Source organism: Otolemur garnettii, unplaced genomic scaffold (genome assembly GCF_000181295.1).
Source record: "Otolemur garnettii isolate 467f Iridium unplaced genomic scaffold, OtoGar3 scaffold00023, whole genome shotgun sequence".
Classification (NCBI taxonomy): Eukaryota; Metazoa; Chordata; class Mammalia; order Primates; family Galagidae; genus Otolemur; species Otolemur garnettii.
The window spans coordinates 8,685,060-8,701,826 of record NW_003852418.1 but is presented as its reverse complement, the minus strand read 5'-3'; the positions used below and the strand labels follow the sequence as shown (position 1 = coordinate 8,701,826).

Genomic DNA, 16,767 nt, shown 5'->3' with positions numbered 1-16,767 from the left:
GCACTTTAGCCTGGGGCAAAAGAGTAAGACTGTCTCAAAACAATCCAACAAAAATAACTCCTCATTGTAAATACTCTTTATTATTAATATAATTTCCAGCTAGCCAATTAGCTCTTACAGAATGCTTTTTTTGATTTTTTGCCACACATTTGTATCCAAAGCCAATTATCCCTGCGGTTTAGCCATCATTTGACAAAATTAGATAATAAAAATGACTAATCACACCATAGAAAGAGTTTAGGTCTAGCAGGAATGCTAATTGCAATTTTTGTTGGCATTAACCAGGAAGACGAAAGGAAAACAATAAAGACACAGCGCCCCCTTCAGGGACATGAGCAAACGCCCGCAGAACTGAACAATGGGCTTCAAATACTGGGAGAATATTCCCTCCATTTTTTGTGCTAGTCACAATGAGTCGACTATAAACAAGACACACTTTTAAGCCTAATTTGCATTATTACCATTGAATCTCACATGTTCTTAAGGCTAGAAAATCAACAGAACAATAAATAAAGCCCAGACCCGAAATGCTCTGTAATCTCTGTGACATAAATATATTCTCCGTAGTCAGTTGAGCAACACATAACCCACGTGATATCGCTGAACACAGGATCGGGAAGGGACGTATGCTGCCTCCCCACGGCCCCCGCAAAATACACGGCATGGAGGCAAACTCAAGAGCACAGAGTAACAGTAAATCACAGTAAAAGAATTAAGAGGTGATAAGTTTTGAGATCGTAGATAGCTTTGTTTTAATATAACTTACTTAATCATACATTTGAAACATTTTTTTTTTTTTATAAAGGCTGTGATTACCAACTAGCTTGAAAACATCTTGAAAATGAGGTTAGCTCTCACAAGCCAGCACAGCCAGCTCCAGCACTCCACTGGATAGAAGGGAGGCACCTGGCAAACGAGAGGAGAGGAGAATTTGAGGGGCCAGGGTTCCCGGGGGCTATGCCAGCACCCAGGTGCACAGGCAGGGATGATGAAGTTTGGTCCAGCGTCCGCACCCAGGATCCCCATCCTCCTCAGCATCTCACAGCTCCTTCTTGTCAGCCCCTTCCTCAAGTGACTTCCAGCCTCAGCTACTTGCTCAGTCCCCATGTCCCAAAAGTGGGGACATGGGTAACAGAGGGTGAGCAGAAACACTCATATCCAAAGTCAAATATACATGCAGTTTAGCCAGGACTGGCCATGGACCAGCTGAGGACCCTCCTGAAGGGAGCCTGGGGTTAAATACACCCTTAGGGCCAAATTGTCCCATTCTATAGACAAAGGAACTGTGGTCTTGTTACTTACCCAACGCCCATGGCTGCCAAGAGGTGGAGATGACCCTGACCACCAGGATTGTTGACCTCCAAACCCATCTCCTTCTGCAAAGCCAGCCTGCACCATTCTGGAAACAGCCCCTGGTGCTTGTTTACAGGTGCTGTGCTGGCTTCCTGGATTTCAGTGTGCACAGCTCTAGAATCCTACCACTTCTACAAATTAAAACCTTATCTCTTAAAGAAGTACCCAGCAACTTGAGAGCAGGGCCCATGTGAATATCTGTAGTGTTACCAGCATTTAGAACTCCAGCTCAGTGCAGGCAGAAGGGACCTTACTAATGACCTGGTCCAGGCCCCCCATTATGCATGGGGGACGAAGGCCCCTGGTCACACTGCAGTGACACCAGCAGAACCAGAAGTAGCACTCAGGTCTCAACCAGACTTGCTGCTAAATAATATTCTGGATAAGAGAATTAGAAAGCTTGAACAAAACTCAGAAATAAGAGCCACAAAGCAGGCCTACCGGTCACTGGGATGTCTCAGCCAGATAAAAAGAGAGTGTAAGCCCTGATATTCTCAGTTGGATTTAGGGGTGACTCAGTTGGATTTAGGAGTGACTTCCCCCCAGGATTGGTACTCTAAAGATTCTCTGAGAAAGTCCAGGCTGCAACAAGACCCTGTAAGTTGCTCTTGTTAAATATACTGCAGAGATGTGCAGTCAGTGGGGAAACTGAGGCATGGAGCTAGATCACTGGGAACTTTCAGGGTCTGAGACTCAAAATCAAGCATTTGGGGTTCTCAGACTGTCATTCCTCTCACCCCAGCAAAAAAGACCTCCTTTAGGGTAGGGCAGCTCCTGAAGGGCCACTGGAACTTGTGCTTGGGACCTGGAAAGCAGGAAGCTGGAGGTGGTCTGCTGAAGCCATGGCTCAGAGGGGCTTCTCAGGGGGCCACTGAGGCCTCAAGGCGGCTGTACTGGACACCAGCTGAGCGCTGCCTGTGGCCAAAACTCAGGGTGAACCTGTCAAACAGAATGAGTGGGATGGGGAGTGACGGGCGGTGGCAGTGGACCGTCCACTGGGGACCTCACCCTTGCTGCTTCCTGCCTTCATGTGCATTTCGATCATCTCACCCGGACTCCCCAACAGCTCCTGCCTGGTGTCCCTGGGTCTCACCCCCTGCTGCCCCTTCTCCCCCCCTACCCCCGCCCCATCTCACAGCTAGAACAAAACACAAAAATCACTCTTCTGCTTAAAAGGAGGTCCTCATGACACCAGCCCAGATCCAAGGTCATCACCATGGCCAACCTCTGCACCATCATCTCCCTCCACTCCCACAGGCTCTTCATACCCTGGCCACAGTGGCCTCCTGTCTCTCCCTTCAAAGTAGCTAACTTGCTCCTGCCTCAGGACCTTTGCTCTCGCTGTGCCCTCTGCCTAGACACTTCTTGCAGCTCTTGAAATGGTTGGCGGTTTCTCATTATTCAGGCCTCAGCTCCCTTTCACTCATTCAACAGAGATGTATCTACTGGTGACCTGGGATGCACTAGGCATTGTCCCAGGCCCGGGAATAGAGCACTGAGTGAAACACACACACAAAAATGCCACCGTGCTCATGCAGAATTCATGATGAACTGGTGACATGAGCGCACTCAAAGCATGCCTGCACCCCAGCCAAGGAAACTGTACCCACCCCCCAGATCCACCGCTCACCCTCTGGTGCATTAACCTGCCTTATTTCCTGCATGATATAAATATCACTCTGACAAGATCTTATTCATGCATTTATGTGTTTTGGAGTCTATCTCTCTCCCTTGAAACGTAGCTCCCTCTTCAGTCCAGAGACAGGATCTCGCTCCATCAGGGGGCTGTCCCAGAGCCTACTGCAGTGCCTGAGTCAATTGAGTGAATGGATTCTTGAGAAATCACGCTAAAACAGGAATTTTTGAAAGTTGCCCTCCCCCCACCCAGTGGTTATATCACCCAGGAGGATGGACGGGATATTTATTTTGAACCTTGACCAAAAAATGAAAGGAATAACCTTATGACAACTACCTACCACTGATCATGAGAGGGTTTGTGCCCTTGGGCGACCGCCCTAAAGAAGGTAGAGGCACCGGACCTATAAGATGTAGGTGCCTGTTTCTAACAAGAACATCTCCGGAGCAGGGATGAAACAGAAACAAGCATAACAGAGGAAGACACAGTATCCAGCATCTCTTCCGCTGGTTGAAAGTGGTCTTGGTAGGACTGTCAATCAAGGAGCCCGGCCCTATCCTGGCCCAGTTGGAGTTAGGGGCTGGGCACAGAAAACAAGCTCGGCCAATCAGAATTTCTCCTGGGAATGTAACCCTTGGGTGAAGCAACACAGGAAAGAAAAAAGAAAAAGTTGGTTTTGAAAAGACTATCCCATTAGTTTTGGCCATCAAAACCACTGTAGCTTCCCTGGTCCCTGTGTCCCCCAAGGTCAAGTTCTTTTCTCTTTCTGTGGCCTCTTATATCAGGAGGTCCCTGAAGTATAGGGATTGGGGTTATGAAACTTAGATCTGTCTGTGGACTCTACCAAGGCCCCTAACTTCTTGTCTTCGCCAGAGTCAGGGCAGACCCAACCTCTGTCACCAAGGGCTGACCCAGGCTCCCCCCCAAGACCCCCAGGTGCAGCCTGACACTCCCCCCGAGTTGCAATCACATCTCACCTGGCTTCCACCTGCCTTATACCCACTTTGCTCTTATTCCGGGGGATGGGTCTGGAATCTTCTTTCAAAACAAGATTCCAGGCAGCTGTTTAGTAGCAGAACCCTTGACTTTTAGCTAGGCACATGGCTGACCAGATTTAAAACCACATTATCAGCTTTTCTTTCCCAAGTTCTATCCAAAGGGAGGTGGGTGGAAGTGACCTTAAGGATTGTGTCCCCTGTCCTCCTGCAGGAAGGTGGTGGTGTACCATCATGAGCCACACAGAAAAGGCAATATTGAAGAGTTGACAGAGTGACAAGACAAAAGGCATCTAGGCTCCCCAACCCCTCAGTCAGATTATTCCAAGCAGCCAAATCTATTTCCTATTAAATACAGCTGAGGGTGCTGAGGGGCTATGGAAGGTGTGATCAGCACGCTGGGAGCGTTCAGCTGGCAGAGAACACTCTGGGCCAGGTTAGAGATCTTGACATGAAACTAGTCCTGCATCGCTGCAGAGGCCAGACTGGGCTGGGCATGGGCTGGCAGCTCAGGGTAGCCAGTTCCAACTCAGTCTTAGAACAATTTCTAAAAACCTTCTAGGACTTCCCATAAATAAAATAGGCAGTCAGGAGCTGCCTTTTACTACACGAGGTAACAGTGGACATCTGTCAAGAATGTTTAGGATTGCAGTCCCTTGAGGTCTCTTCCAAAGCTCCCATTCTACTCTTCTATTTGACTAGCCTCAGGTGCCATGATGCTGAGATACTAAACTCTCCCCAATGACCTAAAACCCTGATGTACTCTACCTCCTACCTATCCAATCTTTTCCCCCTCCTGCCTCCCTCCCTATGTCAGATACACTCTCACCTCAGGGCCTTTGCACTGGCTGTTCCTCCATTTGGAATGCCCCTCCCATCTTAACATAGCTGCTCCCTTCTTCCTACTTACACTGCACTTTTTCAGAGAGGTCTTTCCTCTCTGCCCACCCACTTGAATTTAGCCACACCCCTTTTCTCCTCTCCCCGCCTCTCTGCCAACCTGGCCCTCTCCACATATTTTGCTCTGTTTCCTTTTCTTCTAATTACAATTACCAACTAAAATGCTCTTTCTCATGTATTTGTTAGCTTGAGGATTTTCTGTTCCTCTCCCCCCACTCAAGTGGAAGCTCCCTGAGGAGAAGGATCTTGTCATCTGTAATCTTGGGTATATTTCCTAAGACCCCAAACACTGTCTGGCACATGGTAAGGACTTAATACCCACTGAATGAATGGATTAAGCCCATGTTTAATGTACATGTTTTGTGTACACAAAGGCCATAGTTTTTTGTTTTTTTGTAGATGGAGTCTCACTATGTTGCCCTTGGTAGAGTGCCATGGCATCATAGCTCACAGCAACCTCAAACTCTTGAGCTCAAGTGATTCTCTTGCTTCAGCCTCCCAAGTAGCTGGGACTACAGATGCCCACCTCAATGCCCAGCTATTTTTAGAGACAAGATCTTGCTCTGGCTCAGGCTGGTCTTGAACCTGTGAGCTCAGGCCATCCACCCGCCTCGGCCTCCCAGAATGCTAGTATTACAGGCCTGAGCCACCACGCCTGGCCAAAGGCCATAGTTACAATGCTTTGATCTATGACTCTTAAGGTTCTTTGATTTTAAGATTCCACTATCCTGACCACCTGTGATTGCGTAATTGAGTGATTTTAAATCCCTGTGAGCTGAACTTTAAAGTCAAATGAAAAGATGCTGTAGGAAGACACTAAACTGAAGGAAACAGCTCGCAGAACAAAACTCACAGCCCCCAGGCAGTAGGAGAGACGGAAGAGAGGAGGAATGCTCTCTTGCAAGGAAAAGTACAAGAACCCAAATCTTGAAGCTACATGCTCAGGGTTTGATACATGGTTCCATACAGCTCTTCCCCCAGGGCCCGTCCTGTCTGCTTCCTACCGTCTCTTCTGGAACTGCTGGTCTATCTCCGCCAAGGACTGGCCTTTTGTTTCAGGAACAAATAAGTAAATGAAGCCCAGGCCAAGAGCAGCGGTCAGTCCGTAGAGCAGGAAGGTCCAGGACAAACCGATGGCACCTGGGAACAGGAGGGCAGGAGTGTGGGCCCCACAGCCTGGGCCATCTGACGGCTTCCAGGTTGAGCGTTCCAAATCAGTTCACACAGCAGCTGTTCCAGATGGTCGATTTGCAGAGTAACTAACAAAGTGTCAGAAAGAACCTTAAAGCAGGAATCTCATGGGCTGTTCCAAAGGCAGGAAAGAGTCAGGGCACACACGAGTCCATACACATAAAGACAAGGCAACTTGTGTTTATGGGAAAGGCCACTACACCATTTCCAGACACTAATCATTGGAGCAGTCTCAGAATCAGGAAGCCTGCACTGAGGGAAAGTGACAAAACGTGGCTGGGAGTGGTGGCTCACACCCGCAATCCTAGCACTCTGTGGGGGAGGGATCCCTTGAGCTCAGCAGTGCGAGACCAGCCTAAGCAAGAGTGAGACCCATCTCTATTATCACACACACACACACACACACACACACACACACACAGCAGAACACCTGCATGGATGCAGCTTTGGCAAAGCTCAGTTTTGCCTGAGAAATCCCATGAATTGGTAATGCGATGGATTGATCATTCAGGGAAGTGAGTTTCAGCCAATTTGGTCTGACTGATGTGAGAAAGAGGACGGAAGCCACAGTTCAGTCCCAGGGGAGAGGAAGGCATGGAATTCTAGCCCCTCTCTTCTCCTGGGGCCTCAGATAAGGGCTAGGGACGAGGAAGGGGGTGATCTCAAATCCTCTAAAGACAGTCAGCCCCAAACAAAGAGAATGTGGAAGAAAAGAGTCTCTGTTAAGGTGGAAGCACAGATTATGTTTTGGACAGGACACCATTCTCACCGCTGACAGCCATGGCCATACCTCCTTCAAGCAGCTGCTCCTGACCAGCTGGACCTGGTGTCCAGCAGGAAGAGCACTAGGCTGGGAGTCAGGGTGGGGTGGGGGCTGGTTCTAGTCTTCTGACTACCTGGATGAACTTGGGAAGGATGTATTATCCTATCTGCCCATCTATGAAATGGGGATAATAATGATAGGACACAATTCTAATAAGCTCTCCTTCCTTCCCTCTTCCCTCCCTCTCTCCTTTCCCCTCTCCCACTCACTCATTCATTCCACTTAAAGGAAAATGCTTGAAGACTGGGGCAGCAGAGAGAAGTGTGGATTCCCTAAGACTGGAGGTGGAAGACAGCCATGGTGGGCGGGTTCTCCTACTACAATTCCCCCCACCCTTGAGTTGGCTGTGCCTTTGAGGAAGAAACTCTTGGCCACAGAGAGTAGAAATGTAATAGAACCTTAGGTTTCTGCACATAATAATTCTGGAAGTGGGAAGCTACAAATGGGAAAATTAAAAAACTCTTTCGTTATGGGGGTGGGGAGGTGTTGGGCCACTGACAAGGGAGTGGGTTTGTCTGGGGGGGACTTACTGATGACATCGAGGAAGGAGAGGCTGATGAAGAGGTTGGTGACCCAGTTGAAGCTGTTGCAGAAGGCAAAGGCTCTCCCTCGGATCTCCTCGGGATATATCTCACTGAGAACAAGCCAGGTCACTAGGACGGGAGAGCAGGGGGCTCCTTGGTGGAGGCAGGGACCCAGAACCCAGCACCACTGGGCCAAGCAGGCAGCCTCCCAGCACATGACTTAAACAGAATGGCAGGCTCCTGACACCAAATTCTCCTGAACCTTCTCCCATACCACTGCAGGAATCCCTGCAGGGTGACCTACAGTCTTGGTTTGCCCCAAATTGAGGGGTTTCTGGGACACAAGACTTCCAGTGCCAAGTCTGGGACAGTCCTGGACAAACTGGGGTGGCTGGTTTTGTCTCTTCCATATAAACCTTTTATGGAGCTATCCAGGAACAGATCCAGGTTTTATGAGGCCCAAAGCCTAAACAATTTGGGGCCCTCTTCAAGAATACAAACATAAAATTAGGCCCTGGCCCTGGGAAAGGCCATGAAGATTTGTGTCAATTCACTTCTAGTGTTGCTCAGAGACCCCGATGGTACAGCCCCCCAAGTTCCCTCTAATAGGCTGAAAGGGGCCAGAGGTACCTGAAAGGAAACCCCACTTACTGGGTCCAAATCCAAAGGAGAAGGCACTGACGAAGAGCATCAGGCAGACCAGGGCTGTCCAGCGCAGCAGTGTGTGCTCGGGGGAGGGGAGCGGGGACACCGGGACGCCGGTGCTCAGTGCTGGCAGGGCAGAGGCTGTGGGGTCTCCATCTCTGAAGTAGGGCTTGGTTTTCTTAACAGTTGACAAGAATGGCTTCCCGTGGTCCTCACTGGTGCTTGGCATCACAGGTGAAGATGAGCCCTTCACCAGGCTAGAGGCTCCAAGGAGGCCTGTCTGCCCAGTGGCATTGGGCATGGCCAGGCAGCTTGGACCTGCGTCCATGGGCACAGTAAAGCTGACAAGGCCTATGCCGCTCACTGAGAGGGCCATGAGGGCACAGCCAACTAGCAACAGGGCTCTGCGGCCGGCACGGTCTACCAGCCCCATGGCAGTTAGGGTAGCTGTCACCTTCACTGCACCTAGCCCCACAGAGGCCAGGACAGCTGAGGATCCCCCGTGGAAGCCGACCGAGCGGAAGATGGTGGAGGCGTAGCATAGCACATTGGGCTGCCCCGTCAGCTGCTGGAAAACCACCAGCCCCAGTCCCACCGTGGTCCGACCTAGCATGTTATCCCGTGCCCTGAAGAGGTCCAGAAAGGAATACTGTGGCCTCTCTGGGCCCAGCTTGGAGGCTTCACCTCCCTGGAGTGGAATAAGATCCTTGTGGGCTGCCATCTCCTCTGCATGAGCAGGGAGGAAGAGGAGGCCGAGCGACTGCAGAAGAGCAGGTGCGGCGGCCCAGCCAAACATATGCCTCCATCCTTGGGGGGCACTGGCCAGTGCATAGTTGAGGGCATAGGAGAGCAGGATGCCCACAGTGATGCCTGCCTCGTAGAGGGACACCAGCACTCCCCGCTGCCACGGCCCCACTAGCTCTGACACATAGATACAGCAGGCCATGGAGGACAGGGAGATGGCGAAACCAACCACCACGCGGCCCAGGACCAGCCAAGCCAGGGAGCCCGCCAGGCCCAGGCCCAGGCTGCCTGCCAAGAGCACCAAGTTGCTGCCGAGGATGGCTTGTTTCCTGCCATAGCGGTCGATGAGGAAGCCCCCCACCAGGGAGGCGAGGAGAGCCCCCAGGAGTAGGCTGCCCACTAGGAGCTCCTGCTCTGAGCAGCTTAGGCCAAAGTCAAGCTGCAGTGGCAGCAGGGCACCTGAAATGACGGCCAGTTCATATCCAAAGGTGAGACCACCCAGCAAAGACACAGAGGCACACAGGGGCAGGACACGTGGGAGACGGCCTGAAAAACAAAAGTGATAGCATTCAACCTCCCCTCCATCTGTCAACGTCTCCATCTACCTGTCTTCATCTACTCAGCCATGCATTCCACCATCCATCTACTCATCCATTTGTCCATCCACCCAGCTTCTATCCATTTACTCCATCTACTCAAACACCCATCCATCCATCCATCCATCCATCCATCCATCCATCCTCTGGCCATCCATCTATTGTACATGTATCTATTCAACCACACATTCATTCACCCTTCCATCTGTTCTCCATTCATCCATGCATCTATTCATTTATCCATATATTCATCCATCTATCTGCCCATTTATCTACCCATAATTCACCCAAGCACACATTGATTTATTGGTCCATCTCCCCACAAGTCTATCCATGAATGCACCTACCCACCTTTATATTCCCATGCACACACCCATCCATCCATCTACATTTATTTATCTGGCATCATACCAGGTAGTGTTCTTGAGGCTGGAATAGAGTGATGTTGCCAAGGACCTGCCTTTCTAGAAACAGGAGGATTATAAGTAAGTATGTAATTTCAGATGGTGAGCGATGTCATAAAATATAAGGCCGGGAAAGAGTATTGAGAGTGATGTAGCTATCTTACTTTAAATAGGGTGGGCAGCTAAGGCTTCTCTAAAGAGGGGAAATTTGAGCAGAGATCTGAATGAAGCAAGGGGGAAATCTCGGAGAAAAACAAATCGAGGGAAGACCAAGTATAAAGGCCCCGAAGTAGGACAGTCTGGGGTACGTTTGAGCAACTATGAATATTAATAGCTAGTACTTACATGGTAAACACTAAATACCAGAACCTGTTTTAAGAGCTTTGTACATATTTTCTCATTTAAATCTTGCAACAACCCTATAATATATTATTTGCATCATCCTGTAAGGAGCGGGAAGGTTAAGAAACTTTCTCACGGTCACACAGCAAGTAAGTGGCAGAGTTGATGTGGCTAGAGTGGGGGCTTTTAATCACTCTGCTAATCAGCAGAGAGGCCAGAGGAGCTGGAGCCAGGAGAAGGCAGGGGCCAAATCATGTGCGGCTTTGCAGGTCCCAAGGACAATGAATGATGAGTTTCATTCTCAGTGGATGGACACCTTTGATCGCTTCAGCTAGGAGTGAGCTTATCTATTTTTGATTTTTAAAAGATTGTTCTTGGGGTTGGATGGAGATTCTAAGAGAGGTGGACGTGACCCACCCAATGTCCACTCATCCCTTCTTCTCTGGCATCAGGACTACATACAGCTAAAAACATTGTATTTCCCAGCCTTCCCTACTGCTACAGGTGGCTAATAAGACAGAAGAGGTACTTTTTCAGTGGGACTTGGAGAAAGGCTCTCTAAGAAGTGCGTGAGATGGGGAGACGAGGCAGACTGCTGGCTAGCATCTTTTCTGCCTATCCCTCTTGTTCCTTTACTTCTTGCCTGGAATACAAATCTTATGGCTGGAACTCCAGCAGCCATTTTGGAACACAGTGGAGAGATGACCACGAGATGCAAGTTATGCATTGACATTGCGGAACAAAATACAGGAGGGGCCTGGGTCCCTGATAACAGGAAACCTATCATATCAACAATGGAGTGTCAATCCCCAGACTTCTGAATATGATGGAAAAAAAAAATCCTTACAGTTTCTAACCTAGTGAAAGCTTCCCTTCCTGGCACGGAAAGCACAGAGCAAGAGAGAAGACAGGTGAAGAGGTTACACAAGATGAGAGTAGTAATGACAGGCTGAAGAGGAAATGCCATACATGTTATAGGAAAGAGCTGCCAGTTAACGTAAGTGAGTAAAATGGGCTGCATGTAAAGACAACAAGGAATGGTGGGGACTGTGGCAAATTGAAAAGTTCATGCCTCATCTAATGGTGTCATGAACACATGAGAACGTGGAATCTTTGGCAAATTAGGAGAAAAGTAGCCGTCGGTTCATAAATGTTCTGTGCCAGGCTTAATGGAAAATATTTTTGCATCATTTCCTATAATCCTTACCACAACCATATCAGGTAGGTTTCTGCTTTTGACGGATCAGTTAAGGTTTTTACGTTCCATTTTTTTCACCACTGACTACTTCTTATTTCTATTCTTTTTGGAGCAGCATTATCTAATAGAATTTTCTCTCTCCGTGCTGTCCGATGTAGTCACTAGGCACATGTGGGTCCTGAGCACTTGAAATGTGGCTAATGTGATGGAGCAACTGACTTTCTTTTTTTTTTTTTTTTGAGACAGAGCCTCAAGCTGTCCCCCTGGGTAGAGTGCCATGGCATTACAGCTCACAGCAACCTCCAACTCCTGGGCTCAAGCGAGTCTCCTGCCTCCGCCTCCCAAGTAGCTGGGACCACAGGCGCCCGCCACAACGCCTGGCTATTTTTTGGTTGCAGCCGTCATTGTTGTTTGGCGGGTCCGGGCTGGGGATTCGAACCCGCCACCTTAGGTGTACATGGCTGGCGCCTTAGCCGGTTGAGCTATAGGCGCCGAGCCTGACTTTCTAATTTATTTAAATTTTAATTAATCTACATATAAAAATAGCCCCATGTGGCTAGGACCTACCCTATTGTCAGGGGAGCTGTGCAGATTGCCCTTAACTTTCCATACACACACTTAAAGGTGTATATTTCTGGAAGCATCTAGAGCAATCCAGCAGTATCTATCTCCTTCTCCCCCCGCCCTGAATCTGAGAAGAACATTTGTAACGCCATAGGCAGATTTACGGAGTGTTTTCTCTGGCTCAGGCACTGTTCGGAGTGTTTAATAACTCATTTAATTCCCACCACAACTTTATGAGGTAGGAGCTTGTGTTATTTGTGAATGAATAAACCGATCATGAGAGAGGTGAGGTGACTTGCCTAAGGTCAAAAGTAGTAAGCAGCGGAGGTTCAGATCAAAGCCAGGCTTCTAGCCCCACAGCCCACACTCTTGACCGCCCCATTATAAAACGCTGGTGTGATAAGATTTCGCTCTGTTCTCTCTTACTTCAGCCTCTTCTCAGGTCCAGGAGACAACTTTTGTGCAGAGGGAGTTCCATAGGAACCATTCCCTGCCCACCCCATTCTGTTCACCCTTCTCCCCCTCCATCCCAGCCCCCAGAGAAATAACCCCCAGCTGGCCTCATCCTGACTCTTCCTCGTGTCAGTCAACATGAGCCCAACTCCGCTCCCTTTGCACCCCCCCCAAGCCTTGTTCCTGAAACCAGAAAGGAAGGTTCTTCCCGGCTGTGTGAGGCAATAGAGGTGAGAGCACAGAATCTGTTTGCCATTTCCTGGGCTCAGCCAAAGGGTTCAGAGGCCAAGCTTGCTGCCCACAGGCTCTGCTGGGAAATAGATCACTGCAGACGTGGGTTGCGGAGGTAAGAGAACAATAAGAATGAAATAAAATAGAAACCTAACGGGTGTTGTTGATGGAACACCTCCTCTGTCAAAGGCTCTGCGTGCCTTCTCCCAGTTCATCCTCCTAGCAGCCCTAGTGCTGCTACAGCCACAAGTGTCCAATTTTACAGATGGAGAAACTAAGGCACACAGAGCTCCCACAGCCATAATGCAACAGGATCAGGATGGAAATGGTGACTCACAAGACTCTCAAATCCGCATACTTAAGAACTTTGCTGCACTGACCTACTAACTAGCAAGGAAGGCCAAGCAGAGATAGGTGGTGGGGTAGGAGAGAGCAGGGGACAGGGGCAGGGGTTACAGGGAAAGGGCTCTCAGGAAAATCCCAAGGGACAAAAGATGGTGAAGTAATACTGTCCCAAGGAGCTATGAAGGAGAGCTCCAAAGGAGTCAGAGAGAAAAACCAGGGAAGAACATTCCTTCCTAAGCCTTGCCATGGCTTCCATCACCTATTTGAACAAATCCAGCCTCCTTAGTGTGGCATCCAGGGCCCTTCACTGGTTGACTTGACTCCTGGGCCATTTCTCTTGCTTGTCCTGGGCCTGTCCCCAAGCCGCCCATACGCACCTTCTGCTGCCAGCGTGCATCACACACTCTCACTCTGCTCCATCTCTGCACACGGGGGTGCTTCTGCTTGCACTGCTCTTGTTCCCCCAAAGAAAGAGTCCCTTGGTCCCCTTACTCTCCCACTTCAGTCCCAGATCCCATGTCACCTCCCCAAGGAGGTTGCAGTTACACACGCTGTTGTATACAATTCCTCCACTTCTGCTGGGAGCCACTCTTCCTGTTGTCTCGTGGTCCCCTGGTCTGGGTGGAGATAACCAGCTCCACTTCCACCCTACCCCCCTCCGCCTCCATGCCTGGCCCCAGGGTTGGGTCTGTGATCCAGATCTGATCGGATAGCTCAGCAGATTCCTGGGCCCTGGGCAGCAGTGAGTGCCACACAGGTGAACCTGGGCCAATGAGAGTCAGCTGAGGGGTGTCTGCTCACTGGGGGTGCCAAGCTGCTGGTTTACCTGCCTGAGCAGCTGGGGGCATCTTCCACCTGAGGAATTCCAGACATCATCTGAGCCCCTGGATTCAATCGCACCTGAAGCCATGAACTTCTCAGTGACCCATAAGTACTCTTTTTTGGCTTAAGCAAATTTGATAGGGGCCCTGACGAATTCCTGTACATCTTCCTCAACTCTCTGAGCCACATTTCTGACTTCCAATAACTCGGCATGCTCCGTTCATTTGGTCACACCCTACTGTGAGTTCCTTTACAAGTCCTCCTCATCAAAATGTGTCACAGTGGAGGAAATCCCTGATTCTCTAAGCCATTCACAGTGGAGGGCAGAGCTTCCCAGGGAGAGAGCCAGGGGTAGGGGTGGGGGGGGAACCTAGGTTTGGGGTGACATTTCACCAGCTGCAAGTGCCAAGGCTCCTTCTGTTGGTGCCACGAGAGCAGTGTGTCAACCAGAAGTCACAATGCATTGGGTGCTTCCTAGTGCACTGGAGGAAAGTCAGGAGTGACGCTGAACTGTACGAATATCCTCATGCAGAAGGCTGGCTTTCAAACATCTGCAACAGCTAATACTTACAGGATTCCCTGCAACCAGCCACTGTTTTAGGGGCATATCTGTACCAGCTGCCTTACTTCCTATGACAATTCTATGACACAGGCACTGTTGCCATTCCTATTTTACAGATATAACAACCGAGGCACAGAAAGGTGAAGACACTTGTACAAAGTGATCTAATTTGTGACAGAGCAGGGACTTGAACTCTGGCAGTCCGACTCCAGAGTCCCAGTGTTGAGTGTGATAAAAAAAACAAAACAAACAACAACAAAAAACCCCCCAAACCTACATTAACTCTTTTACCATGTGGAGGTGGTGAGCTGATCACTTTAAATTCATTTTTCCATGTCATTCTCATGACGACCCTGTGATAAGTGTATCTTGTTGTAACCAGATGAAGGTCAGAGAGGTTGACAAACATGTCCCAGGTCACAACAAAGTGTGAGAACTGGGGCTGGAACCCAGTTCTAATCCCAAAGTCTACATATAGACCCAATCTTTGGATCCTGCCATAAAGAGAGCAGCCTGGGAACTGGGAGGACAGGGCAGAGTGGTGGTTATTTCACAGCTCCCCGGCCTGTACAGCACAGCCTAGCTCAGTAGCAGATGCTCAGTAAATAGCTGCTGAATTGACTTAGGAAGGGAAAGGGGCCAGGGCCAACCTGAGTGTCCTGGGGAGAACCTTGTCCACCCTGGGCCTCAGTTGCTTCAGGCTCTGGGGAAGTGTGCCATAAAGGGGATGAACTCTGGAATCAGAACTGGAGTTGGTCATTAGTTGTGCTGGGTGATATACAGTGGCTAGAATGCAGAGCTGAGTGGCTTAGGGCACTCACTTAACCTCTCTGAGCCTCCCCAGCTACAAATGGGACAATGATACTTACATACATAGCCAGTGTTAGCTATTCCACAGAACAACCCAGAATGAACTTTTAAAAGATAATTCAGGTCCTGCCTCCCATGGCAGCTTAAAACCTTCCTCCAGCTTCTTAAATCATTTGGAATAAAACACAAACCTCTCCCCATGGGCTACAAAACACCACATGATCTGGCCATTGCTCAATTCTCTAATGTCCTTTTGGGCACTCTCTCTTCACCCTCTGTGCTCCAGCCACACTGGCCTGTACCAGGCCAGCCTCTAATGCCTCAGGACTTGGCTCTTGCTGTCCCTGCCACCTGGAAGCTGTTCCCCCCAAACTGAGCAAGACCCAATTCTCAGTGACGTCTCAGCTGCAAGGCTGTTTTACATGGGGAAGTCCCCCCTGCCCACCTATCTAAGGAGCTCACGTTTGGCCATCACACCACTTGGTTTACGTGTCCACAACACTTACTGCTCTCTGAAATTATTTTATCCACAAACCTGTCTGTCCAGCTCCTCAATCAGGTGGTCAGCTCCACGGGAGAGGGGAGGATTGTCTATTCTGTTCACTGCTGAAAACCCATCACTTAAACCACGGTCTGGCACCTAGTAGGTGCTCACTAAAGAATGAATGAGGAAATGCCCCTTTGAGACTTCTGAATCCAGAGAGAAAAACAGAAACCATAGTCCCTTGTGGCAACAACCACAAAAATCCCCTTCTCCCCACACCCATTCTGTATTCGAATCTCCTCTGCCTCCTCCCCTGAATCGCCTCCAGAGCAGGGCTTTAGCAAGTTTTGTTGGTGGCAGAATCCTCAAGGCCCCAAGCAGTGCCTGGGCCCTGAGCCCACAAGAGTGCTCAGCGAATCTGACTCTGCTTCTTCTGGAGCCTCCAGTCCTTCACCTGCAGAATAGGAACAATTTTCTTTGCCCCTGGGAGGTGTGAGGCTGAAAGCGGCCGGGCGGGTGTCTGGGCCGGAGTAAACGCCCCTGTCAAATAGGGAGTCACTTTTTCCCAGGCAGAAAGGAGGGAGGGCAGCGGGCCCAGCCCCTTTCCAGCCGCTTCCCAGCCCCCAGACGCGGGCCCGCGCCCCGGGCCTGACCCCCGGGCGGTGGCATCCGGCCGGGCGCCGTAGGGGCCGTGGAGGGGCGCGCTTGCGGGGTGCGGGGCGGGGTGCGGGGCTGGGTGCCCACCCTGGGGGCGACGCTCCCTGCCGGCTGCCCCTGATCCGAACTTACCCATGGCGAGCGGGACTCTGTGGCGCGCTGGCGGGCTGGGTGCGCATCCCCGGGGCCGGAGTCCCTCGCTGTGGCCGCCGGACAAACTTTCCGGCCCGCCTCCAGCCTGCGTCCCTCTCCGCCAGCCCGCAGCGCCGCCACGTCGGCCAGCCCAGGCCCCTGGTGCCTGGAGGCGGGACGCAGGGGAGCCCGGGACCGCCCCCGGCCAGCCTCCGCCTGGCGGGGGACCCCTTCACCACCCACTGTCCTCCCCTTGAAGGGACCCCATTGGTGATCCTCCCCAGGGCTGTCCCAGGTCGGGGGCAGGCCCCACAAGAGTAGTCCTCCCTAAGGGGGCACCTCAGCCTGGTGTCCTG

The 16,767-nt window shown here is 50.5% G+C and overlaps 1 protein-coding gene across 3 annotated transcripts; it reads right to left on the bottom strand.

The window, feature by feature from the left end:
- Window positions 1-16,532, bottom strand: SLC2A10 (solute carrier family 2 member 10). 3 transcript variants are annotated; one of them, XM_023512000.1, is made up of 5 exons: window positions 16,412-16,532; window positions 8,074-9,357; window positions 7,429-7,551; window positions 5,889-6,024; window positions 1-2,292 (listed from the first exon to the last, which is right to left on the bottom strand). In XM_023512000.1, the coding sequence occupies exons 1-5, from the start codon at window positions 16,413-16,415 to the stop codon at window positions 2,214-2,216; spliced, it is 1,626 nt and encodes a 541-aa protein (XP_023367768.1). In that variant the 5' UTR covers window positions 16,416-16,532; the 3' UTR covers window positions 1-2,213. The 3 variants fall into 3 exon arrangements, with proteins under 3 accessions (XP_023367768.1, XP_012659400.1, XP_023367767.1); XM_012803946.2 differs by lacking the exon at window positions 16,412-16,532 and having other exon boundaries at window positions 8,074-11,480; XM_023511999.1 differs by lacking the exon at window positions 16,412-16,532 and having other exon boundaries at window positions 1-906; window positions 8,074-11,480.
- Window positions 16,533-16,767: the final 235 nt, after the last annotated feature.

Coding starts and splice junctions, on each gene's coding strand:
- SLC2A10 (XM_012803946.2), bottom strand. CDS start 9,412: ATGGAGACGTTGACAGATGGAGGGGAGGTTGAATGCTATCACTTTTGT. Junction 7,552..8,073: donor CTCCTTTGGATTTGGACCCA/GTAAGTGGGGTT, acceptor CTCCCGTCCTAG/TGACCTGGCTTGTTCTCAGT. Junction 6,025..7,428: donor CTCCTTCCTCGATGTCATCA/GTAAGTCCCCCC, acceptor TCCTGTTCCCAG/GTGCCATCGGTTTGTCCTGG.